The sequence below is a fragment of the Hippocampus bargibanti genome, linkage group LG01, assembly GCF_051943395.1.
Source record: "Hippocampus bargibanti isolate YZ-2025 linkage group LG01, ASM5194339v1, whole genome shotgun sequence".
Classification (NCBI taxonomy): Eukaryota; Metazoa; Chordata; class Actinopteri; order Syngnathiformes; family Syngnathidae; genus Hippocampus; species Hippocampus bargibanti.
The window spans coordinates 13,368,039-13,394,481 of record NC_142734.1 but is presented as its reverse complement, the minus strand read 5'-3'; the positions used below and the strand labels follow the sequence as shown (position 1 = coordinate 13,394,481).

At 40.2% G+C, this 26,443-nt stretch overlaps 2 protein-coding genes across 3 annotated transcripts; one reads left to right on the top strand and one right to left on the bottom strand.

Moving 5' to 3' along the window:
- The first annotated feature begins 4,074 nt into the window (after window positions 1–4,074).
- On the top strand, window positions 4,075–7,041 carry LOC148903177 (galactose-specific lectin nattectin-like). 2 transcript variants are annotated; one of them, XM_088997619.1, is made up of 7 exons: window positions 4,075–4,140; window positions 4,262–4,324; window positions 4,410–4,437; window positions 4,560–4,645; window positions 4,799–4,933; window positions 6,534–6,630; window positions 6,763–7,041. In XM_088997619.1, exons 2-7 carry the CDS (start codon window positions 4,262–4,264, stop codon window positions 6,840–6,842), a joined length of 489 nt encoding a protein of 162 aa, XP_088853745.1. In that variant the 5' UTR covers window positions 4,075–4,140; the 3' UTR covers window positions 6,843–7,041. The 2 variants fall into 2 exon arrangements, with proteins under 2 accessions (XP_088853745.1, XP_088853754.1); XM_088997628.1 differs by lacking the exon at window positions 4,075–4,140 and adding an exon at window positions 4,150–4,172.
- Window positions 7,042–22,409: 15,368 nt separating this feature from the next.
- Window positions 22,410–26,047, bottom strand: LOC148903176 (galactose-specific lectin nattectin-like). The gene is made up of 7 exons (XM_088997613.1): window positions 25,908–26,047; window positions 25,709–25,771; window positions 25,572–25,599; window positions 25,365–25,450; window positions 25,136–25,273; window positions 22,870–22,966; window positions 22,410–22,779 (listed from the first exon to the last, which is right to left on the bottom strand). The coding sequence occupies exons 2-7, from the start codon at window positions 25,769–25,771 to the stop codon at window positions 22,682–22,684; spliced, it is 510 nt and encodes a 169-aa protein (XP_088853739.1). The 5' UTR covers window positions 25,908–26,047; the 3' UTR covers window positions 22,410–22,681.
- Between the last annotated feature and the right edge of the window lie 396 nt (window positions 26,048–26,443).

Genomic DNA, 26,443 nt, shown 5'->3' with positions numbered 1-26,443 from the left:
AAACCGGCAGTCTACCCGGTTTCCCTTGTTACAGTGTTTTTGGTTCCTTCAGGGAGGGGGGGTAAATGTAGCATATGTCACACTGCTACAGAATGTTGCGACAGGTCGTAAAGCAGCGGTGACGTCACGACCGCAGGTAGACTAAGATGGTGGCACAATAAACACGTTGACAAAGCAACTCTCCTCCTCTCATTCCTCCGGACACAACAGACACATTGAAGAAGCTGACAAAAAGGAATAATTAACTTTAAAGTTAAGATACATCTGTAAGATCAGTATTTGTTTGAGCCCCAAACAAATACTGACTGGACACCGTGGGAGACATCCAAATGTCCCTGTTGAAAATAAATTGTGAAAAAAAAATCATGCTGAACTTTTTGCCAAGTCACATTAGCTTTTAATGTAGACGGATGAAAAAAATATCCTTTCAGTGAATCATGGGAGGGGCTCTGTTATGTTCTAGGGCTGCTCTGCTCCATCCGCCAGAGGGGATCTCGAATCTGTGCTGCTTTCAATGAAATCTCGAGACAATGAAGGAACAATGTGATGCCCTGTGTCATAAACGTTGGCCTCAAATGGAGGTCATGGTTCTCGCAATTGACCCATAGCTGAAAATATCCAAGAATAGCAAAGGGCAAAACAATCAGGTATACGAAAGTGACCCCTGATGAGCTGTCATCAAAATTCTATTGAACATCTGTGAAAGACCATCTGAAGAAAGCACCGTTCATAGCCAAGACATCTGTAGCAGTTTGCTCATTAAGAATGGGCCAAAACATCTGCTGAAGGGTACAGTACAGAAATCACAGTGAAAGTTACCAAATTGATTTGCTTGCAGTAGTTGTTGTGTCGGCGACCTGGTGGTCCAGTGGTTAGCACGTCGACCTCACAGTGTAGAGGTAGTTCATTCAATCCCTTTGCAATTAGCAAACTGGCATCACAGTGCAGAGGTCGTGAGCGCCGATGGTTGTTTCCCTATTCGTACCCTAATCAAGGTTTACTCCATCTACCCAAAGACAACTTGGATTGCCCTGCGTCCAGTACAAAAAAAAACATGTATAATACTGTATATATTTTTGTCCTCCACCAAAAATAGGGCAGAGAGGGAGGTGTTGAGGTAATCCCCCAAACCTTCCAACATTTAATGGCTATGTATAGATGGATGGGAATTCCAAGAGCCACCAGGCTAGGTTTTGTGCGTCATAGCTTAGGTACCTCACAAACTTTTGTTCGCCACAGTTGTTATTATCTAATTACCGGTGGTTCAGTTGTTGTGCAGAGGAAGTAAAATAGTTCAAACCCGTTTTGTTTCTTGTGGGTCATTTAAAAAAAAGTGAATAAATAAATAAATAAATAAATATGCACGCACACACATAGATACACATACACACATGCACGCGCATGCACACACACACACACACACACACATACATACATACATACAATACATACATACATACATAAATACATACATACATACATACATACATACATACATACATACATACTGTACATACATAATGACAAATTGCCGATATATAATGAATGTACCTCTCATTTACCACCATTCACGTTTTACATTTTATTGGAACAAAATTCAATTCCATTGTTCTTTGTTTACAGTCAAAAAGAATAAAGGCTGATGTGAAATTAAATGAAAACAATTTGGAACACAATACTTTTAAGATATAAATAGATTAAAAACAATTCCTTCAATCTGGTATTACTACTTGGGGAATATGTGACAGAATTGCTCATTGGTTTCTGTGTGGGTTTTAATCGAAGTACAGGTACTGTATTTCTTGCTCCTCTAGCCAAATTTTTCTTTTGACACACCTAACCACAAATCGACCACAACTAATTTTCCGAGTTGTCGAAGCAGCGAAATTGTGTTCCAAATGTTTTCCTCTATGAATCAGATGCTCGGCGATCCATAGCTCTGCAGTCCATAAAATAATCCGCACTAAATGCTGTATTGTTTCAAAAAAGTGCATGTAACACATGGAACTCTGTGCTAATAAAACAAACATTTGCAATTACTTCACCATTTCATTGTCTCATCAGCTGTTTCAGGAAAAAAAACGTCTAAGAAATTAGCATTAAAAAAATCATCCCAGCCGTTCCTATCTCGCTGGTAGGAACATAAGAATTTATGACATGGAAAGGTAAAATGTTTTTAAAAAAAACTGCCATCAAATACGTCGTGGGTTGTCTTTAGAATCCTTCCCCTGCAAAAGCGAAAGGATTGTGAAGTCAACAATGCCAAGCGAAATTACAATTACAATTACAATTACAATTCTGTAGGTGGTCCCAATTTTTGAATTATGAATTTTTACCAGATAAAAACCAGTCTAAGAGAATAACTAATGCTTTTATTGTGGCCAGCCAAGCATGCTTCCTAACCCTTTCAACCTTTTACTTGTCGCATCAAAACTGCAGAAGTAAAAAAGATGACTTATATTATTTGTTGTGATTGGATAAGGACAGCGGAAGAGAAGTGTTGATGTAAACCATCAACAATTTCTTGGCTCATTCGATGTACACCAATTTTCAAACGTCCTCAAAAAAATAAATATATATATATATATATATTTAATATAAGAAAAACAACAAGACGTTCACAAAACGAACTATTTGTTGAAAATAAAAGTAAACAAATCTTTTTCATTTGTTCTTGAGAATAGGCCTACATGGGACAGCGAGTTGTCTTCTCCTTCAGCCATTGTGGGTTAACAAAGCGAGTAGATATACTTGGTTTTTCTGCTAAAGTTTCCGGGTCTGATCTGTTGTAGCTTGGTTGATTTGCATAGCGCTGCCTCCGCTGAGGGCTGAGGTAAAGTGAGTATCCAATCACAGGACGCGTAGCTGGCCTCTACTGGCCTTACTGTGCCAACTCGTGATCTGATTGGCTATCGCAACTATATATCAATTACATGTGCCCGTTCATGTACAGCGCACAGACGCCCTCACTGTTGATTCTGAAGGTGTCAGATTTCATACAGCCTGGCGACACAAGCTAGCTGAATTCTGATTGGATTAAAAACTCTGACCTAAAACTACAACACTGAAAGGAGCATAACCAAATGGATATAATATAACATCAATATATATATATATATATATATATATATATATATGAAACCGGTAGTCGAGTGGTTAGCACACCGGCTTCACAGTGCAGAGGTCGCCGGTTCGCGTCCCGATCCGGCCTCCCTGTGTGGAGTTTATATATATATATATATAGATATATATATATATATAGTAAAGTCTCGTTATTTCGATATTGGTTATATCGATAGTACTGCTTATTATGATACTATTTCTATGAACGCAAGAACAAAATTTACATGCCTCAGGATCGGATATATCGATAGTCCGGTTATATCGATATCTTTTCCGACTCCCGAGAACATCGATATAACGATACCTTACTGTATATAGCTTGGTCAGGGTGTCGCCCACCTACTGCCTACCCTAGTGTGGATAAGACAGCTTGGAGGAAAATGGATGAATGAATAAAAATGTACACACACACACACAAAGACACACAGACAGACTGTCTTCTGAAATGCATGAAGTACTAAGCCGAACCACAAGAGCATGATCTATTTGGATGACTGTTCCAAAGGGATGATATCACGAGTTACTGCTTGTAATCACAAAGATGAGAAGTGCAGCATTTTATCGTCATTGAATTGCCTGAATTACTGCTCTTTCGTGTCATTCATTGGGTGGTGTTGCCACCCAAAGTGTTGTCCCAACCAAAGTGTTGTTAATAACAGTGGTTTATTGACTCTTGTCTTTTGTTTTGGTGAGCAGATTGGATTTAGACTGGCTTATTAAACAAACAAGCAGTGCCGAATTTTGCAACCACTTAATTATAGTCTCTTTTTGTATAGTACGATTCTGTGTCGTGTGTGTCCCGTTGTTGTCAAAACAAAGATGTCAGCAAATGGAAGTCAAGTTGTGACGCCACCCTTTGCGTGGAACAACTCATTTTCATTTTAAACTGTTGCTCTTTCATTAGTTTGATGACATGATGGTCACATTAACATTCCAGAGCTGTTACAAGCTGTTATAAAGCACCCGACGCTCATTTCATCACCTCCGTTCCCAGCATTAAGCCTCACTAGTGTCGAGGTAACACGAGACACCTCAATAATTCTGCCTTGGTGAACTTAACGGGATCCGTGCTTTTTTCCGCAGTTCTATTTTCTAACTGTATTTCTAACTCTATTTTTCTTTCTTGTCCTTCCACTAGATGGCTTTTGCTCCTTGCTCTTTGATCCTCCTTTGTGGAATCAGTGGACTGCTGACCGGAGCTGTAAGCCATTCTCTTCTATTGGAGGAACCTAGTCCACATTTTCCTTGGGTCTGATTTTATTATTTCATACTTTTCTTCTTCACAGTGGTCTAAGCCTGCCATTGAAAAGAAAGGTCAGAATCGCCGTCTCTAAACTTCAAAGCAAAATTTGTGTTTGTCGCCGTTTAATGCTAGATTTGATCCAAACATTTGTAACTTTCTTCGGAAAAAAAAATAATAATAATTGTGTTTGCAGGCAATTGTTGTCCTAAAGGCTGGACTCAGTTGGATTGTCGCTGTTTCATCTACCAGGGTGGCCTCAGGCAGTTTGCAGATGCAGAGGTATGGAAAGAATTCACATGCTAGCTGTGCTTTAGGGATGACTGCTATTACAAAGCAATGTTCCATCGTGTTCTCTGATGGTTGTCTAAATATGATGAGTGCATCGAAAGGAAGTTTTCACATTCCGTACTAAGGTGTTGTTTCTTCTTGTAGAGCATCTGCAACATTCTTGGAGGGAATCTGGCCTCTGTGCACAGTGCTCTGGAATATTCTTTAGTTCTCGAAATTATTCGGCAAGCCTCTGACTCGACCGTCGATGTTTGGCTCGGAATCCACGAGGCGATAGAGGTGAAACACTTCCTAATTCTTTCCGTAACTGTCAACAATGATTTTAAGATCCATCACCGCCCAATGACCATCAACTAGAGTGACATTTTGGGGGTAAACCACAGGATGGGATGTTTCATCGCGGAATTGGGCACGTACAGGAAAAAAAAAATCATGGGATCAGGTGATTTGAGTAGTGGGGGAAGCACCTTGTAGATGCGTGTCCATTTTCAATTAAAGTGTCACAGGATCAGGCTTTGCTGTCTAAATCTTAAAAAGAGATAAGACAGTCTTTTTCGGGGAGCATCAATTGTGGACCACCCTTTGTGCCTTGTGTAATAGCAATAATACAATACAATACATGCAATATATGTTGATTTATATAGCACTTTAACAACAGCTGAATAATAATAATAATAATAATAATAATAATAATAATAATAATAATAATAATAATAATAATAATAATAATAATAATAAAGAAATAATATAAATATTGATGATAATGATAAATAATGAATAATAATGACAAAGAGTCATGAGGGCTGGGTGCTAAATAGATGACAATATGAATTGCGATAAACATGTGATCAATATCAATGTTTGCGGAAAGACTAAAAAATGGGTAAACAACACAGAATCTGGATTTTCACGCATTCTGTACATTGTAGATTGACATTACAGATTGGTATTAGATTTCTGATACAATTTCAGCAAGAGGACATTTTGAGCACAAAAGCATGTTTTCATCACACGTCTGCCATTGCGAAGAAGAAGCAGAAGAACCAATGAAAAAGTGCACGCATGCATGTAGTTTGAGCATGTGGAGTTCGGATGCCGTACAAAAAGTCCGTCTTGTTTCAATAAATGACCAGTGACCTCGATTAATTTTTAGAGTCAGATTCTATTGCGTAAATGACATCAATTAAATATAATTTAAAGTAGACCTAAAACTGTTGGTTAACGGCGAAGCTGACATGCTGCAGTCAGATCAAAGGCTAGCAGAGGTTTTCTGCTGCCACCAAACTCTATCGTTGCAGTCGGGTACACTTTTGTGCCGGGCAGTACAGGAAAAAAAATCCCATTATTATCATCATAAACATGTTTTTACATACATTGCCAAAAACTATTGCCAAAATGTCAGTGTTTTGAGGAATTATTTTGGGCTTTATGTCAAATCTATACACATATATAAGGATGGATGGATGGATGGATGGATGGATGGATGGATGGATGGATGGATGGATGGATGGATGGATGGATGGATGGATGGATGGATTACAGCTTCAAATGTTGAGAAAAGCGCTAGATAAATCAGGATATACAGTACAGGTATTGTTATTTGCTTGTGCAATTTCTACAAAGCATTTCAATGGTCGTTAAATGCACATATTTTCGCTATTCACAGCCCTGCACTTGTTTTGTCAGTATTTATCATGGCTATATTGACACGCATCTACTGGAGTTTGAAAATGTGTGGTCCTATGTGGCTCTCCAATCATGCTTTTCAAAATTTGCACCCCCCCCCTCCCCCCAATCTCATCGTCACCCATCCCTGTATTATACTGTGACAAGCATGCGTTTCTCTTCCGTCATGTCAATGTGTTCCATCGACTTGCAGAATGACGCTTACTTGTGGACTGATGGCTCAGAGGTGGATTTCACTGCCTTCAACAATGACATGGACTCCGGAGAATGCATTGAAATTGAATTCGATGGTAATTATGGAATTCAAATTTCTACTTCCAAATTTGATCACAATGTGCTCCTGCTCAAGAACTTGGAAAGTGACACACAATGATTAGAAGAGGATGGTCATTGTCCTTGCACTGTTTTGTTTTTCCTTCTAGATGGTCTCTGGGACAATGACAGCTGCACTGACATGAACAGATTTGTTTGTGCAAAAGAGGCTGATCATTGCGAGCACTGACCTACCCTCCAACTCTGATACAATCTGCAAGCAGACAATACCTTCTCCAGTACTCTTCTCACAACAAAATTCATCAGTGTCTGTATTGCAATTCATTACAACCAATCAGTTTATTCAGCTTTATTGATTCCATCAGAGAAGTTTGACAGAAAAGTAAAAAAAATCGATGATTCAATAAAACATTCTGGTATTCCATTGATTCCGCTTTAAAGACACGGAGAACAATGTTTCCCAATTTCTTTTTTAATCTACACTGGTGCTTTGAGATTGAAGGATTATTTCTATTTATATTTTGTTTACTAAAGCCTCTGCCACGGTATTTTGATTTTCTTACTAATATGTCATAAAAATAATAATAATGAGGTGTGTCTTCCGCCATATTTAGTCAATTCTGTTTAACATTCTCATACGCGGAGTGAACCATGTGCATTCTTGGAGACATCTGTTAGCTTTGATATACTGTTTACTGGAGACGTTGTGGAGACAGACTGATAAAAGCTAAGAATTGTTTTGGGAGAATGCTGCCTCGATGTCTCGCCATAGTCTCGATACCGCCCTTCAAATGAAATTAATATGTTGTGGGGACACACTCGTGATCAAGCAGCCATTGTCTGTAAATCATGGGTGTCTAATCCACAGAATATTCTGCAGATAAACCCTTTGAAGGTACTGTTCATCAACTCCAGCCAATATTTGGATAACCAATATCCTCATCATCCGATATTAACGAACACGTGGAGGAAAGAAGGCTACTCTCCTCCAAAAATTGGTGACCCTGATGTGATATCGGACTGAGGTTTCGGTCAACAGACAGAACATCGGGCGTCCAACAGATTGACAAGTTAAGAGGACAATTATCCTTCAAATTGATCTTCTGTCTGTTGGCTGAGATCAAGGCAAGATTTACGTCTTGAGTTGATATTCTAAAAGCATAAATTGTGGCTGGATAAACAGTGGAATGTGCAGTTGTTATTTTATTTTGAGAAGGTCATTTCGTTCTGTTAAGAATCTGAGTAACTACAATTCCTGACTAAGGATAAAAAGGATCGAATGTTTTTGCGGAACAAATCAAACACCTTTGAAGTAGAGATTCAAGTACGCTGGTCTCTACCATCAGGACCGGGTAGAGCCGCTCCCCACCTTACGAACGAGATACGTTCCGAGCAGTGGTTCGTGAGGTGAATTTGATCCTATGTCGCTTCAGTGCTATATTTTGCATGGATTGTATGTTGAAGTCAAACACTGAACGGGGAAGTATAAAACACACACGCTCTGACTGTCGTAAAATAAATTCACACCAACTGTAATACGACGAGATATATCTTTAGGTCATTACTTGCCATTACTTTTGATGTGTATTGTCATTCGCATCCCCCTGGAGCGTCAACTGGGAAGAGGGATTTCCTCCCCGCCCACATTCAGTACGCAGCCAATCGTAAGTGAGCTCGGTGGATCGGAGGCCTGAACTCGTTGGCAACACTTCAGCATGGCCGGGCGTTGATTGGTCACCCATGGTGTCTGTCGCATAAACATCCAGCCCTTGAAACATTTAATGTGTCCGTGTGCGTGAGTGTGCGGAAACTCAGCACGTGTAGGGGGTTAGAAACGACCTCTGTTATTGTATGTTAGTCGATTAGACTACCAAGTCAGGAGAGGGCGCTACGCGCCTGTGAGTGGAGCAGAGGAAGGCGATGTAGGCTCAGCTCACGCATGCGCAGTTGTCATAAATGCCGTTGTGTGAAGCTGATTAACACGGTTGTCTCGTGTCGTCTTTCCTCGTCGTTCACAGGTATTCAAAATAATAAGTGTTAGACATTCTCAAGATGTTAAAGTAATTGGGGACTTATTGGGCGATGCTAGATATGAAACCTTGTTTTGTGGCTTTGATGAATATTTTGTGGCTTTGATGAATTTGGATTTTTGGATGTCAATTGTAGTTCCCAGTACAACACACACGAGCGGGCAGACGTGCATAAGCATGTGCGAATGTGGAGGATATATACAATGTATAGATCTACACATGAATGTATTCTGATATTGAAATTGGTGAATTGATGTTTTGATGAGTAAGTTGTCATAAATGCCGTTGTGTGAAGCTGATGAACACGGTTGTCTCGTGTCGTCTTTCCTCGTCGTTCACAGTGCTACCTGCCTGTGAAGCGCTTTGGACCGACCCAGGTATCCCCAAGGCCTGAGGCCGGTTACACACGCACTACGCAGCCATTCGCAAGCAAGCGCGACCGGAAAAAGGCGCGCATTACAAAATCTAACTTACAGCTTCTCTGTCTGATCATTTATGGACTCATTTTAAGCAGATCTCCCCCAAAATTCTATAAATTACGATAAACAGTGCGAATATATCATGTGACAACACGGTGTATCCCTCGTTTTGATGTCTTCTACTTGCTGATATTTTAAAGGTCAAGTGTAAACTTTGTTGTAAAGAACTGAACACTTTCCCCTCAACAAAAACGAAGGAAAGGTGTGCCTTGTTCCTTGTTTGTGAGTCAACGTCTAAAGCAGGGGTCTCAAATTCCGGTCCTCGAGGGCCGCCGTCCTACATGTTTTTCAAGTCTCCCTGTTGCAACGCACCTGATTCAAGGGAACAGGCTCAATGGATACACCTGATTCGAATGATAAGATCATCAGGAAGCTCTGCGGAAGTTTGACATGAGCCTGTTCCCTTGAATCAGGTGCGTTGCAATAGGGAAATGTGGTAAACATGTAGGACGGCGGCCCTCGAGGACCAGAGTTTGACACCCCTGGTCTAACGTAAAGCAATTATTCTTTCAAGTAACACACGCACATTCATTCACATCATAACCCCCTGTAAAGTGTCCTTGAGAGTTTTGAAAGGCGCTTAGAAATAAAATTTATTATTATTATTATTATTATTATTATTATTATTATTATTATTATTATTATTATTATTATTATTATTATTATTATTATTATTATTATAACGATGGAGGACACTGATTTGCTGTGGCGACCCCTTGAAGGGAAAAGCCGAAAGATTATTACAGTGGGACCTTGGCTTATGCACTTAATTGGCACTTAATTGGTTCCCAGGCAGAGTGTGGAAGGTGAAAAGTGTGTATCCCAAAAATTAATTTCCCATAAGAAACCATTAAAATGAGAATAATCCGTTCATAGGTCTCCATAAAATATAAATTTCAATTAAGCAGTAAAACTACAAACAATATACCTTATTCTATGTATAATAAATGTGCTATTGTATTGTAATGAAAGAAATACACTGCACTGTATAATAAAATCGTTTTATTTACCTTTGTGATGGTCGTTGATGGCTTGATAGAATGGGATTCAGACTTCAGACAGAATCAACCACTTCTATTGCCCTAGACCAGGGATGGCCAACCAGTCAGAGATGAGGCGCCATTTTTTTTATTCTGTTACTGCAAAGAGCCACACAAACACGCACGCACACATACACACACACACACACACTCACAATGCGCGGATGCACACACATATGCAGACACACACACGCGTAGACACGAACACACACACGACCAATGACGACCATGCACACACGAACATTGCATGCACGACAAGCAACAGAGCTTGCTACCGTATTTTCACGACTGTAAGTTTTAAATGTCCTCCAAAATGTGCAGCGCGCCCTATGGTTGTGAAAATATGGTACATAGTGAATGAATGGTGTCACGTTCCGAACGAGGCAGAAAGTAACCGACTCGTCGAAACGAAGTGGGATGTTTGTATCCCCAAGCAGGCGACAGAGACAGAAGATCATTGCAGGCTGTTTATTAACGTGACAAATGGCGCTGGTCCAAAAACAGGTGAACCAGCGGAATCGTAAGAAATACACTAACCGGCGGTGGTGCAAAAATAGGCACAATCCCGAAAGAAGGCAGACATTTAAGGGACGCGGGGGGGGGGGGGAGTCGGACCGGATCAACACACGCGCCGAAGCTAAGAAAGACAGGATACGGGCGAGATACGAGGTGAACATCAATAATCCGGCACTAGCGAGATGACTGCGACCCGTATGTCACAGACACAGTGTCTGTCGATGTGGGGATTGACTGCAAGTGTCGAAGCAGGGAGGCGCGGCCCCGCCCCCTGCTGTCTATCCGCACGTGACAAATGGAAGCGCCAGCGCCAAACATTTTTGACGTCATGTGAAAGCCCTTGAAGAGCCGCATGAAATCTGTCAAAGAGCCTGTGGTCCCATAACAGCAAAAGTATCTGTAAAAAAAATCTGTGAAGACGATCGACGTCATTCAGATAAAGGGGGTGTGGAAACGTAGGCCGGCTGGGGCGCTGTTCGGTCGTGTGCTTTGGTGTTCTTTCGCCGAAGATTACTCCGCCAGCCGTGGTGGGGCAGCGCTCCGTGTGTATCCCGAAAAGTCGTGCTTAATGTAAGGTTTAATTTTCAGAAATTTAACGTTAAGGCGAGGTGTTCGTAAACCAAGGCCCCACTGTATTATTATTATTATTATTATTATTTCGTCTGTGTAAGCTCTCAGTCGTACAGGAGTGGTCCATCGATGAGAAGGTTTCTTCAGCCGTCATCTGTACAAAAGTGAAGGTTTCGGACGTTTCGCCTCCTATCCAAGAGGCTTCGTCAGCGAACTAAAGTCTGACTGGTCGTATCGGCCCTATTTATATATCCCTAATGTCCAGACATGGTGGCGCCGAACACAGCTATGATAGGTCCCTACTCTCAGGTTGGGGGGGCAGAGGACCCCTCCCTGTGGCCCCACTGATTGTTCCTACATTCCTGACTAACGACTGGCCTATTACTCCCACTCCCACCGGTATCACCTCATCAGCATAACGACCCTCATCAGCATTACGAAAGTTGCCTAACCTGTTTTGCCTAAGCAGGCTATTGTATGAACGATCCAAATTGAACCTCACCCCACCAGACCGGTTTAATGAAGGATTTTGTTGTTTTATAAGAATCGCTTCTTTTACCCCCCTTTCAAACCATCTATGTTCTTTCGCTAAGATTTTAACCTCATTGTCGTCAAATGAGTGGTTGCTAGCTTTTAGGTGCAAATGTACTGCCGATTGAGGTCCACTTATATTATCCCTGCGATGTTGATAAAGTCTTTTTTTGAAAATTTGTTGAGTCTCCCCAATGTACTGCTCTTTACAATTTTCATTCTTACAATGTATGGAATAAACTACATTACTTTGTTTTTCATTTGGTAGCCTATCTTTTGGATGCACTAATTTTTGCCTTAACGTGTTTATCGGTTTGAAATAAGTAGGAATTTTATGTTGCCAAAGGACTCTTTGTAATTTTTCAGAAACTCCTGCAATGTATGGTACTGCTACTCCTCTCCTTTTTGAATCTTGAGAATTATTGGTTTCGTTCGCTATTCTTTCTTTCTGACATTTGTTGAATGACCACTGAGGGTACCCACTGTCCGGTTAAAACTTCGTTTTCTTTCCTGGTTCGCTCATGTCTTCGTCCCACCGAGACGAGAAGTGCTTTCTCTGTCTCATTAGAATAAAGTAGATGTTTGTCCACCATCTATTGTACTTGCTGATATTTTTATCAAGTGAACTCTAAATTAGACTGAAATTAAACGTGCACAATTCATAATATATACTAAGCTAAACATGAAAAAACATATGTTTACTTAATATAAACATGAAATAACGTAATATGTTTACTAATGTGCATAAACACTCTATCACCCACAGTTAGTGAGTGCTCTCCTGATATGTTTTGACTCCTTTTCTCTACCTTCAGTGCTAGTTGGTATTAGTTTAGCCCTATGCTGGAGGGTTCTGATAACTCCTAGTTTATGTTGTAAAGGGTGGTTAGAGTCAAAAAGTAAGTATTGGTCAGTGTGCGTAGCCTTCCTGAAGACTTCTGTTTTTAGCGCTCTGTCCTCTTTTATAATTACTTTACAATCCAAGAAGGCTAGTTGGTTCTCTTGAATGTCCTCACGAGTAAATTTAATGTTGAAGTCTACAGAGTTGAGGTGATCTGTGAAGGATTGAATTTCTTGTTTCTTAATTATGACAAAAGTATCGTCCACATATCTAAACCAGTGTCTAGGTTTTGTCCCTGGGAAGGATGTGAGGGCCTGTTTCTCCATCTCTTCCATGTAAAGATTAGCCACTATGGGTGAAACTGGTGAGCCCATAGCACAACCATGAATTTGTTTATAAAATTTTTCCCGAAATTGAAAATACGTAGTATTAAGGCAGATTTCTAATAATTGGCAGATGTGATCCTGTTTAAGTTTGGTTCTTTCATGCAGAGAAACATCCGCCAGCAGCCTCGTCCTCACCACTGAGACTGCTGCTGGGGTTGGGACAGATTTAAAGAGAGAAGTCACATCGTATGATGCCAAAGTTTCCTCAGGTTCCAATATGAGGTCTTTGATCCTCTCTACAAACCCTGTGGTGCTCTCTACGTGATATTCTGTGTTACCAACCAACGGAGCTAAAATAGTTTTTAAATATTTGGCTACATTGTATGTAGAGGAGTCAATGCTACAAACAATGGGTCTGAGGGGGAACCCTTCTTTATGTATTTTTGGCAGGCCATAGATACATGGCGTGGCCTTTCCCGGGTATAATCTAAAATACATCTGTTTGTCTATATGTTTACCTTTCTCTAACTTTTGGAGACAGTCAATCATTTCTTTCTTGTATCTATTGGAAGGGTCCCTTTTTAGTTGCTCATACGTGTTAGAATCCCTTATTATTATTATTATTATTATTATTATTATTATTATTATTATTATTATTAGTAGTAGTAGTAGTAGTAGTAGTAGTAGTAGTAGTAGTAGTAGTAGTAGTAGTTGTATTATATTATTATTATTATTATTATTATTATTATTATTATTATTATTATTATTATTATTATTATCTGAATACTGACTTCAATATCAAAATTATGTCATTAAAGTGTGGATTCTCACTTTAAAGTCTAAATTCTGAGATAAAAGTCAGAATCCTGCCATCTCTATTTTATTTTCTTCGTTGGCCCTAATCATCGTCCATACATTTTGACCAATCTAATCAATTGCAGCATTTTAGTCACTCTCTATGCACAATAGAGTAAATGAGGCTCCATGATGCATTGGCCAAAAAGTGAACCATTTAGGCGGAAAGCCTCATTGCTTCATGATGCCTCATTTCGTTTGATCTGGGCCCCGGTCTTCCTGTGTGGAGTTCAGATGTTCTCCCCAGGCCTGCATGGGTTTTGGAATGGAGTGTATTGGATTAGCCTTTACTAGTCTCGCAGCGGACAAATTTACATTTCACAGCAGCAAAGTGATGAATGTAAGAGGAAAGAACAGAAAATAGAAAAACAAAATACAGGAGCTGCTGGAAAGGCAGCCACTCTCGCGGCGCCATCTAGAAGTCAAAAGAACAAAAAAAAAACTAAATAACAAATAATATGTCTGTGTAGGCTCTCAGTCGTACAGGAGTGGCCCATCGATGAAAAGGTTTCTTCAGCTGTCATCTGTACTTCTTTGAAGGTGGCGCCACCTTCAAAGAAGTACAGATGACAGCTGAAGAAACCTTTTCATCAACAAATATGACAACACAAAGACACAGACAGTCAAGCAATCTTAAGCACTTTCTGCACCCTCTTTGTTACATGAAGCAGTTCCAGATGAAAGAGGAGAGGATCAAAGTGTCCTTTTCACCAGTGGATTAGGCACGTCATGGTGTGCATATCTACTACACGCTAAATGTTTTCTTCAGGTACTTTGGTTTCCTCCCAAATTGCAAAAACATATATGGGAGGCTAATTGAACATTTTCAACTTGTCACTTATTGTGAGTTTGAGCCCAGACGGGTGTTATTTTATGCTTGGCTTGCGATTGGCTGACACCCAGTTGGAAACCCTTACATCCGAACATGGTGTTCGTTATGGATAATCCATGATGTGCACCTAACTCTAATACCAGAACACTGTTCGGGTTCTGATCGGGTCCGTCATTCCTCCGGACCACGCCCATGTCCCAGGAACCAGTTTCTGTAACCTGAAGTCGGACTGCATAGTTCCCCGCCTCCAGCCGCCACCCAGTTATCTCATTATTTGATGAAAAAAAACAACTGTGGTATTGACGGGGTAAAGAGCTCAAGTGCTTCAGTGATTACGCTAATGGAAGAATGGTATGCTACAAGGCCAGTTATTATTTTGTAGCTTTCAATTCCTTTCAAAGTGAAAGGAATTGAAAATTGGTGCCATTGAGTGAAATCTGAGACAAGGTGCTATCAATGTAAACTTTGAATCGACCGAATTTTCCACAATATAAGGCGCACTTCAAAGCATTCAATTTTCTCGAAAAGCTGCTTTGTGTCACTGCTGATTGAACCACATCGTTATTTCCGTTCATCCGCCACCACATTCTCTCATTATTTGGTACACATAAAATCGATGAAAAAGTTTCTCCAGCTGCCATCTGTACTTCTTTGAAGGTGTCGGACGTTTCGCTTCTTATCCAAGAAACGTCCGACACCTTCAGAGAAGTACAGATGACGGCTGAAGAAACCTTTTCCTCGATGGACCACTCCTGTACGACTGAGAGCTTACACAGACGTACATATAAAATAAATACATTAATTAATTAATGAAATTGAAAAGAGACTGCATTAAAGAAAGATGTTTTTAAAATTTTGAATGGCAAAACTTTGGCCAAAAGAAACATGCGGATCAAACCTCTAAAGATGGAGGACACTGATTTGCTGTGGCGACCCCTTGAAGGGAAAAGCCGAAAGGAAAAGAAGAAGAAGAACCTAAATTAATTTCTGTAACATTTGGCCTCAGTGAACTAGTCTATTCCAGTTGACTTTGACGAGGGACCACCCTTGACTACTCAACATGCAGTCAATCGCAGCTGGCAAAGTATATAATTTCTTTCTTTTTTTTCTTCACTCATTTTTAATTTAGCTAACATTTAGGCAAATGGAGTATTTTCAAAGTTTGTATTGATATTGTTTTCAAGCAATGACACATTCACACTAAGAATCAGCAGACTATCAAGTAACTGTTTGATGGAGAATAATAATTTATCATGTTTAAAAGTGCCGTGCTTTGCTGACCAACTAAACAATGGGCCTACAGTCAAAGCGCAGATGGCCACAGTAAATCTGAGTGAAACAGACACGGCAAGGTGAACTGTCGTCTCCATCAAGATTCTAGAAGGTCCGGCCTTGCACAGAATTTAGGGCTTGAGATACTCCTTTTCCACCAAAGTTATTTACGGCTTAAACATCCTGCACAAGCGCCAGATTACAAATTTATCAGTTCTTGGAAAAGACAACCAATTAAAATGTCGTATGTTTTACTGCTTGCAGCTGTTGGTGCTCAGAACGCCCAGAGGCGTGGCATTATAATCAAGAAAACTGTGTTTTACTAATATATCACTGTAATTTGCATATACTCTCAATAAATAGCTTGGCAGAGGGGCGCACAATTCAGACGTATGTCATCTGATGACTGCGTCTCCTGCCGGCAGTGGGGACAATCTTTCTGGTTCTGAGTCTCTGTCCACGGTGTCTGTCTGTCATATCTCTGACACTGTTGGAGCAGTTTTGTGTTGTGTAATGTAATGAGGCAATACCACTACTTGGGCAAATGAATGACACCATGAGTAGGTTCGTTCATATCATCAATGAATCCTACTTAGCTGTGCAAGAACTCTGGTTAAATACCGTTTTCAATTACACCAATGCAAAAGGACAGAGAGGAGATAAAAAGTATTGAATCCAGGAGCTGCGCGTATTCTCCTGATTTTGAAAACACCAAATGTACTATTTTTCTTTTGGACTTTGCGGTATGACATTTGCTCCGAAATGACTATGATTATGAATAATGACAGCTTGACGCTTCAAACTAATTCTCAAAATTGAATTTCATTGGATTCTGTCAAACAACAATTTCAACCCACGGTGAGTGCGTGTTGAAAATTTGCTTCACCAGCATATTGTTGAAACTTGACAAAACTGTAAGAACTAAACTTGTAGCATGACGTTCTTACAATAGCGTCCGAAGCACATGCGCCCTTAGTCCCGTCAGTGCCACAACTTTTGGAATAGTTTCAGCTGACAAACGGCAAGAAAAAAGGCAAATCTTCTACAAAGAAATGTTACTATGACATAACATTTTTGAACACCAGAAACTCAGGGGATCAATTTAGTACTTGCCAACTTGAAGTTTTTTTCAAATCTTGCACTGATTTTTTCCCCTCTAATTTTTAGTCTCCAATATCTCAGTCAATCAAGGTGTTCAGATTTCAGGTGCAGATGATTTTCCATGTTTGTTTGTTTGTTAACTCATTCCTCCCTGCAAACGACTACAGTTGTTGTGTTTTTACTTCCGTGTATCCCGAGTCACGCCTCCAGTCGGGCTGAAGCGATAGCAAATAATGCCGGATGCCGACTACAGGCGGGCCGTGAATAGAGGTTAACCCTTTACGGACGATTGTGCTTTTAGATCGAGAAAATGAAAGGTTGCAGTACAAGTGCCGATTGAAACTGATGCGGCACAAGTTACATGTCCCTTTAAAACAGATTATATGCAGCTTTGCCTTTAAGAGCGTCAGTGACATCATCTCCTTCGTGCGCAACACAATGTGCTCTCCTCCATCTTCAAGGCGCCTTATATTTTTCGTCATGGATGAAATACCACGCAAGTATATGTTGTAACTATTTTATGAGCTATTCAGAAGAGGTTTACCTTGACACTGAAATACATAAACTAACGCTAACTAGTTTATTTACAGAGAAATATTAAAAATAAAGAGTATCCCGAATTCGGAACATTCTAACGCTAACGCTATTTTCATGATGATATTGTTGATCCTGACTTGGTACCCGATGCGAATAATTGTAAGTGAATGGTGCGTTTTCCACTACTAGCTGTACCTCATAGCTTTGCATTCTCAATATAATTATTAAAACGGAGGTCCATATGTTTTTTTAATACCCATGTACTGTATATCTTTCCAGATCCTGATGAGAATGAAATAGATGACCATGTTGATGAAGATATTTTGGCATCTGACACAGTCGTGACTGTTGCATTGATGAACTTCTATCACCATTCAAATACTTTCGGGCTGATCAACTATGTGCTTCAGACGCTATCTCCAGGAAATCACTCAAATGGTGGAAATACCTGTTCTGGTTTCTCGTGGATATTTGTATTTGCAATCGGTTTATACTGATGAAACTCTCTCCAAACTATCCAGTGAAAACCAGAACAGGTCGCCTCCGAAAAAGGACTCAGAATTCAGGACAAACTGAGCTCATCAGTTGTTTGGCAATTACAGAAGGAAAAGAAAAAGAGAATGCATGAAGGAGAATGACACTGTTGCCCTCCTTCATTGGCCAGTAGATTTGGATAAAAAGAGAACATGTAAAGAGTGTGCAAAGAAGAAAATGCGTCGCGAGCCAAGGACAGGTTGTGAGCAATGCAAGGTGAACCGATGCATTCCATGTTTTAAACCAGGGGTCTCAACTGTGGCCCCCGAATGAATATTTTGCGGCCCGCCTTGACATGAAAGGTTAATGTTAGTGCAGCCCGCATGATTGATATGAATGAAACTTTTGTGTGGAGCTGAACAAACCGCTGAACAAACCATGGAACACACCACCATTTTAGGGCTACAGAGGGAATTTTATCACAGATTTGCAGACTTCTAGACGCACAAAGCCACATTTCAAATTTTTGCAGACTCATTCTATTTTGATGTGCAAGATGCCCCTCCTGTGTTCCAAATGGAGCTCTGTGACCTACAGTGCCACTCCGCACTCAAAGCCAAGTTCAGGAATGTGAATGGAGAAGCAGAAAAGCTTGGGCAATGTTTGAGAGAGTTAACTAACCCCCAGCTTCCCTGAACTTTCCCGAATGTTCAAGCGGACCATGTGTCTTTTTGGGAGCACATACTTATGTGAGAAGCACTTCTCCACCTTGAACTTCAATAAATCCAAGTACAGGTCCAGACTTACTGATGAGCATCTTCAAGCCCTACTCAGAGTCTCCACTGCCTCCTCCCTCAAGCCAAATGTGGCTCGGCTTTGTGAAAAGAAGCACTGCCAGGTCTCTAGCAGCAAGAAGTAGGCAAGAGAAGCCATGTTCGGGACAGTTCATGTTCAATGTTTTATTTATGTTCAGAAAGTTAAAGGTGAAAGAACTGTGAATACAGACATTTGAAACTTAATACAGTGAAAAATAGAGTGATACCTCGGTTCTCGAACGCCTCACAGTTCGAACAAATCGGAGGTCGAACAAAATATTCGAGATATTCTTGCCTCGTAGTTCGAACACCAATCGGTGGTCGAACGCCAATACGACGCGTGAGTGCGTACGCGAGGGTGGGGTGCTGAGCGGCGTACGGGTGTATCGCTCTCTCCGTGACCAACTGTTGTCGCTTGCGGACGTGCTGCGTTTTGCTCTAGCGTTTAATATAGGTGTACGAAGAGTTTTAGCCCCTAATCATGCCTCCAAAGAAAGTAAGTGCTGCTAAAAGTGACAAAAAAAAAGTAGCGTGTACAACTATTGCATTTAAGAAAGGAATAATTGCAAAATATGAAGGAGGTGTGCGAGTGTCTGATCTGGCTAGGGAATACAGCATGGCGAAATCTACGATCAGTACGATGTTAAAGAATAAGGAGGCTGTGAAATCTAGTGATGTGGCTGTGGGAGTGAATCCAAGTGTCATTGGATAGATATTTTAAGAAAAAAGAACATCCTGTAGCCGAGTCATCCGTAGCTGTCACGTTCCGAGCGAGAGTGACGGCAGCTGACTCGTCGGAACGTAGTGGAATGTTTGAAATCCCAAAGTAGGCGGCAGAGACGTATACTACCCAAGCAGAATGTTTATTCACAAATAAAAGAAAACACAGCGAGTAAGAAGGCAGGGGGTGATCCGACCCGCTTACTACGCCAAACAGCAAATGGCACACGGGGGTGCAAAATTAAGCAATCCCGGAAGATGACATAAATTTACGGGACGCAGGGAAAATACCTCAGATCGGATACACTCGCGCATCGAAGGAAGAGTCGGTGGTGAGGTACGGTGGCGAGTTGAGTCAATCATCCGACCTTGGCGAGGTGATCGCGAACCGTATAAATGCCCTGTGTCCGTGATTAGAGAATTGACAGCAGGTGGCGAACGGCCGGGAGAGGCAGCCCCCCCTCCCCGCACTGTCAACTCGCAAGTGACAGGAGCAAAGAGATGGTTTCGGTGTTCGAAAAAAACGAACGAAACGGCAACGAATTATGGTTGAGAACCGAGGTATCACTGTAATTAGTTTCCTGTGGGTTTTTTTTCGTCGTCTGGTTAATTTATTTTTTATTCATTTTTCCATTTATTCATTTAATTCATTTTTTGTGTGTTAAAAATAAAGATATTGAGAACATTGGAATGTTTTATCTGTGCTTTTCTTGTGAAAATCCTGATGCGGCCCAGCCTCACCCAGATTCTGCCTCCAGCGGCCCCTAGGTAAATTGAGTTTGAGATCCCTGTTTTAAACCATACCACAAAGAAAAACATCCTGAATTATTTTAAATGCATTCTAGGTTTATTTCATGCATATGTGACTTGTTGTGAATGCATTTTGTTGTAATTTGCAGGTTTTGGAAAAAAAATATTAATAATTTTCTAAAACTTCAATCAATTTCACAAAAAAAAAGTTATGACAGTTTATTTGAACACACATGTTAGTTATGAATTTCCTGCTGAAGCCACTCAGGGAGCACAATACAAAGCTCGGCTGCAGGCTCTGTAGGCTGTGGGGAAAGAAAATGCCTGCTAGGAAGGAAAGAGTTAAGAAAAGTAACAAGCTAATTTATGAAACTAAATAAAGCCCCAGATGTGTTTTTGAACTCGAGAAAAAGGAAAACGGCGAAACAATGAGTTCCCTGTCATTATGGCGTCCTTTAAAAAAACAATGTGGAATTGTCACGCCATCAAAAAAATGACACTCGCCTTGCATGTCAATGAGGGTTGACAAAAATCTTCCATGGCAAGTGTGAAACTAAGGCGTAGCCTTAGTTTCATTAGCATTACTGTAATGACTGAAGTGACTGTAATGACTAAAGTGTTCTGTATAATGACACGATGAGTCATTGACCTAACAGTATGAGTCATTGACCTAACAGTATGATTAAACTTTCATCTTTTGTTATTCATATCTTTTGAAAACAAAGGAAAAATCTGAAACAAATTCAACAAACAAGAGGATCTCTGTTGTCTTGATTGTACACAGGCACAAAAAAAAACAATCTGAGAAATTTCAAACACACACACATTCACACACACACACAGACGCACGCATAAAAAAACACCACAAACTTCTAAAATGTAAATATTTCAAAGGAAAACACATGTACTCCTAATAATTAACTCATTCCAGCCCAGATGTGAAGCATGTGTTGGAATTGGGTAGTTATTGACTTTCTTACACAATAATAATAATCATCATCATTATTACTATTGTTGATATTAATAATATTTATTATTATTGTAATAATAATAATAATAATAATAATAATAATAATTGTTATGCGGCGAGACAGCAAGCAGGTGGAAAGATGATAAAAGTTCACTCAACCAGATCCAGGAAGGATATTTTGAGTTTTTTTTATTTGAAGTCGTGGTGGATGTCGGTTTTCGGCAGACCACAGGTAACACTGCTCTCCAGGCTGTCCTTTCTCCCTCTTCTTCCTCCTCAGTCTGGTTTTGGCCAATCAGGTCCCAACGGTAATTGGCCATTCCCAGGTGGTTGCAATCACCTTCTCAGAGACAATTAGTGGTTGCCCGACTCGACTGTTTTGGATGGGGAGAAATGTGCACCTTTCAATCCAGAAAACAAGACATGATTTAACATTTCTTTTGGCATCATAACAAATAATCTTCTTCTTCTTTTCCTTTCGGCTTCTCCCTTCAAGGGGTCGCCACAGCAAATTAGTCCTCCATTTTTAGTAATAATAATAATAAATTTCATTTCTAAACACGGGCGGCCCGGTAGTCGAGTGGTTAGCACACCGGCTTCACAGTGCAGAGGTCGCCGGTTCCGCGTGGGTTTTCTCCGGGTCCTCCGGTTTCCTCCCACACTCCAAAAACATGCATGGCAGGCAGATTGACCATTCCAAATTGTCCCTAGGTGTGAGTGTGAGAGTGACTGTTGTATGTCTTTGTGTGCCCTGCGATTGGCAGGCAACCAATTCAGGGTGTCCCCCGCCTCGTGCCCGAAAACAGCTGAGATAGGCTCCAGCAACCCCCGCGACCCTAATGAGGAATAAGCGGTACGGAAAATGAGATGAGATTTCTAAACACCTTTCAAAACTCAAGGACACTTTATTGTTATGGGTAAAATGGGTAAAAACCTCTATATGTATAATTTTACATATTGTTTGATAAAAAATATTGGAAGAAATAAAGTATAATGAACAATTAACTAAAATGTGTTGAGTTTGTTTAACCATCGGTTGGGCAGGTGTCATTGTACATTTTTGCCATGGGCATCATTGGTTTAGGGCAAGCCAGGCGGACAGGTTTGAATGTGGCAAACATGAGGGGACGCAGACAATGACATGTGCCAAGTGAATGATTTATTAAAAATAAGCAGTAACTTAAAACAAAAAGAAGCTTTGTGAGCAAACTAATTTTTTTTGCTGGTACCTCTGGACCTATATATATCCCACCGCCACCTTTGGACATTAGGGTCTTGGATCAGAAGAAAAACGTCCGACACCTTCAAAGAAGTACAGATGATGGCTGAAGAAACGTTCTCATTGATGAATCCGAGCCAAGTCGTCATGATGCCAAGGAAGGCTTGATTATACATTAGATGTGAATAGATCAATAATGGTGTTTGTAGGCAGTAGCACACTGTTCAGCTTCTCTGGCACAAACAAATCTGTTGTCTGAGGTGCAGGAGTCTAAGTCCCAGAGAATATCTAAAAAGAAACACAAGATAACAGTGTGACAAGAATGAAAATCATCTCGTCACCAGAAGAAGAGTAAATTGTAAGTGAAATGCAAGCCACCGTCATTTTCTATCGCAACGCAATCTCCAGAATCGTTGTCATTGTTGAAGTTAGTGAAATCAACTGCTGATCCGTCAGTCCAGAAGAAGGTGCCTTCCTACGAAGCAAAGGAACACGTTTCAATGAATCATGCCAAACAAATGCACACGGGTATGTCTGTCAAAGTTCAAAGGTCAAAGTTTGACATCTTGGTTAAGAGGGCATTTCAAATCTCCTGACGCCAGCTACTGCAAAAACTCTTGAAAGACCTGAGGGCCTGTCCACAGGGAAGCTGCTTGAAGCTGACGGATGCTGTAACAATCTACCGGATGGCTGGTTTCCATGGCAACATCCGCTAAATGTCAGCATACTTTTGGGTGCCATAAAATTGTTCTTTTCCCCTTAGAGCAGGGGTGTCCAAAGTCGGTCCTCGAGGGCCGCTGTCCTGCCTGTTTTCCAGCTCTCCCAGGAGCAACACACCTGATTCAAATGATCAGCTTATCAGCCAGCTCTGAAGCAGCAGCAAAATGGTCCTGATGATTTGAATCAGGTGTGTCACTATATATATATATGCCGCCACAAACTCATTCACTGCCATTCGCAAATATATGTATGCAATATATATATATATATATATATATATATATATATATATATATATACAGTGAGACCTCGACTTACGAACTTAATTGGTTCCCAGACAGAGTGTGTAAGGCGAAAAGTGTGTATCTCAAAAAAAAAAATCCCATAGGAAACCATTAAAATGAAAATAATCCGTTCCCGGGTTTCCATAAAATATACTTTTCAACTAAATAAGCCTCAAAACTACACACAACATACCTTATTATATGTATAATAAGTGTGCTATTGTATTGTAATGAATGAAATACACTGCATTGTATCATAAAGTCACTTTATTTACATTTGTGATGGTCATTTATGGCTTGATGGAATGGCGTTGGAGGTCGAAGGTCAAAGGGAATTGCTGTTTGGAAAGAGAGGCGCATTACATGATGACTGTAATTAAGGAAATAAACTGTGCTGTAAAATAAAGTTTTATTTACCTTTTTGATAGTCGTTGATGGCTTATGGAAGGAGAGTCACCTTCCATAAGGACTGTTGGCAACTTAACCTCTGGTGCTGTTCGGTCGTCTGCTTCCGCCGATGATCACTCCGCCAGCCGTGGTGGGTGTGTATTATGAAAATAGTGCTTATTATAAGGTTTAATTTTCATAAATTTGACGTTTGTAAGACAAAAAGTTTGTAAGTTGTGGTGTTTGTAAATTGAGGTGTCACTATATATATATATATATATATATATACATACAGTAAAGTCTCGTTATATCGATATTCTCGGGAGTCCGAAAAAATATCGATATAACCGGGACTATCGATATATCTGATCCTGCGCACATGTAATTTTCTCCTTGCGCACATGTAATTTTCTCCTTGCGTAAAATTGTGCCATTGCGAGAAATAGTATTGTAATAAGCGGTACTGTCGATATAACGTATACAATATAAATTGTTCTGTTGTTTGTTTTTTTTCTTGTTTGAGTGCTGATAAAGTGCTGGCCATGGCCTCTGGCAATGTTTTTTTTTTCCACAAGGCAGCAGCATTTCCCCTTTTCCCATGTTAGCGCTTTGTTCCAGCTTCAGCTGTTGTTAAAGCATTATATAAACAAAGATTTATGCATTGCATTGTATGTTGGACAGCCACCCTCATTTCAAGCTCATATGACTCCAGACCCATATAATTTAGGAATTAACTTTCTTGAGTTGAGTTAAAGTTTCTTGCGGTGCATTGAATGTTTATGTAGTCCTAAAACTCAATGATCTGTGGGTCCTAGAATTCGAGTGACAGTGACAAAAACCCTGTTTATGTAGTCCTAAAACTCAATGATCTGTGGGTCCTAGAATTCGAGTGACAGTGACAAAAACCCTGTTTATGTAGTCCTAAACCTCAATGATCTGTGGGTCCTAGAATTCGAGTGACAGTGACAAAAACCCTGGCACTGGAGTGGACACGTTTTTTGCACATATCTGGCAGTGAATGAGTTAATAACCATAAGTCACACAGAACGGTGCCCTGAATTGTCACTAAATGAGCTTTGATTCAAAGTTCGCAAAATATCGAGCCGAGCGTTTTTACGTGAAATTGAAATACTTATGGCACACGACAGAATAAGGGGCCCCCTTAAAGAGCTTGTCGTGGCCCTGTTCAAAATTTAGACGGCAAAATTTTACGTCTGTTGTCAATTTATCTTCAGAATTGAAAAGGTTTTCACCTCTATTGCCTCATTAAATCCAATCCAAATATCAGAACTGGGGTCAGAAGTGCCTGCCGCATTCAACTGGACAATAACGGCATTTTCTAGAGCGCTGTGGACTGAGGCCAGATTCCCACCCAGAATGTTGCAGATGCTCTACAAAGAAATCAAAAATGGATGGTTGTCAGACAAACAGGCTAACAGCTTTAGTGCCGCAGCACAATTACAGTGTGAAAGGCTTTTATACCTCTGCATCAGCAAATTCCCTTTCCTCATCTTGGAAGATGAAACAGCGACTGTCTACCTGAGTCCAACCTTTAGGACAGCAGATATCTGCAACACAATCGGAGTTGGGATGAAAATGATATCTGTTCATTCAATCTGGTCTTAAATGAAGAAAAAAAGTGAGAAATGTTTTTTGTTTTCTGAGCATAATTGACAAACAGCAACCGACCTCTCTCTTGAATTAAAGGTATAGACCACTGTGAAGAAGAGAATCTTGTTCAAATAAAATGAAAACTGTATTAAAAAAAATACAAAATTTGAGCACAAAAAAAGATGTGTTTGAGTCTGCAGCTCAGGTTGACTTACAGCTCTGATAAAGAGTCCAGCGATCCCACAAAGGAAGAACGGTGAGCAAGTCTTCAGGAACATCTGACAGAATGACAGAAAAGGGCTTCCAATATCAGAGTTAAAAGTGTGCTAAAATATATATATATAAATAAAAACTTGCAAAAGGTATGCGTGGAGTCGCTTTGGAGAAGCAGGGTGTCAAAGTGTGCAATGTTACCTCTGCAGTGGAAACGCTTGAAATAGAGAGTTAGAAAGAAGTTTTGTTTTTAGATCAGATTGGAGTGTCTCTTGAATAGTCAACTGCATACAGAGACGTGCAAGTAGTTTGACAAGTTTCTATACTGAGGCAAAATCTGATTCCAAATGTTTCCACATTGTTGACGTCAATACACACTCAACAATGTCACTTGGTTCATTTTGCAGCAGTGACAGTTGTAAACTATGGCTGAATGATTATTTCCCAAATCTATTTTGGAGACTTCAAAATGATTGGATTTATGATGAATTCTAAAAAATAACCCAATAATCTACCATAAACTAAATGACGCATTTGCACATTCATGTTCCATCCAGTTTATGACAGACTTTTTTTGGTTCACATTTTGAAGGTGTTGTGATTGTGCATGATTATGATCAATGACTGCAGCTGTACATCATATACAAATACAAAAACAGTACAGCTTCATAGGCACGTACAAACAAACACACAGAGACAGAAACAATAACCGCCCGCAGGCTTCGTCTGACTCAATT

Excerpts from the sequence above, each read along its gene's own strand:
- LOC148903177 (XM_088997619.1), top strand. The coding sequence starts at position 4,262 with ATGGCTTTTGCTCCTTGCTCTTTGATCCTCCTTTGTGGAATCAGTGGA. Across the intron at positions 4,646-4,798 it reads GGCAGTTTGCAGATGCAGAG|AGCATCTGCAACATTCTTGG; the intron begins GTATGGAAAGAA and ends TTCTTCTTGTAG. Across the intron at positions 4,934-6,533 it reads GAATCCACGAGGCGATAGAG|AATGACGCTTACTTGTGGAC; the intron begins GTGAAACACTTC and ends ATCGACTTGCAG.
- LOC148903176 (XM_088997613.1), bottom strand. The coding sequence starts at position 25,771 with ATGTTCCTGAAGACTTGCTCACCGTTCTTCCTTTGTGGGATCGCTGGA. Across the intron at positions 22,967-25,135 it reads GATTTAATGAGGCAATAGAG|GAAGGCACCTTCTTCTGGAC; the intron begins GTGAAAACCTTT and ends TTTGCTTCGTAG. Across the intron at positions 22,780-22,869 it reads CGTTGCGATAGAAAATGACG|ATATTCTCTGGGACTTAGAC; the intron begins GTGGCTTGCATT and ends GTTTCTTTTTAG.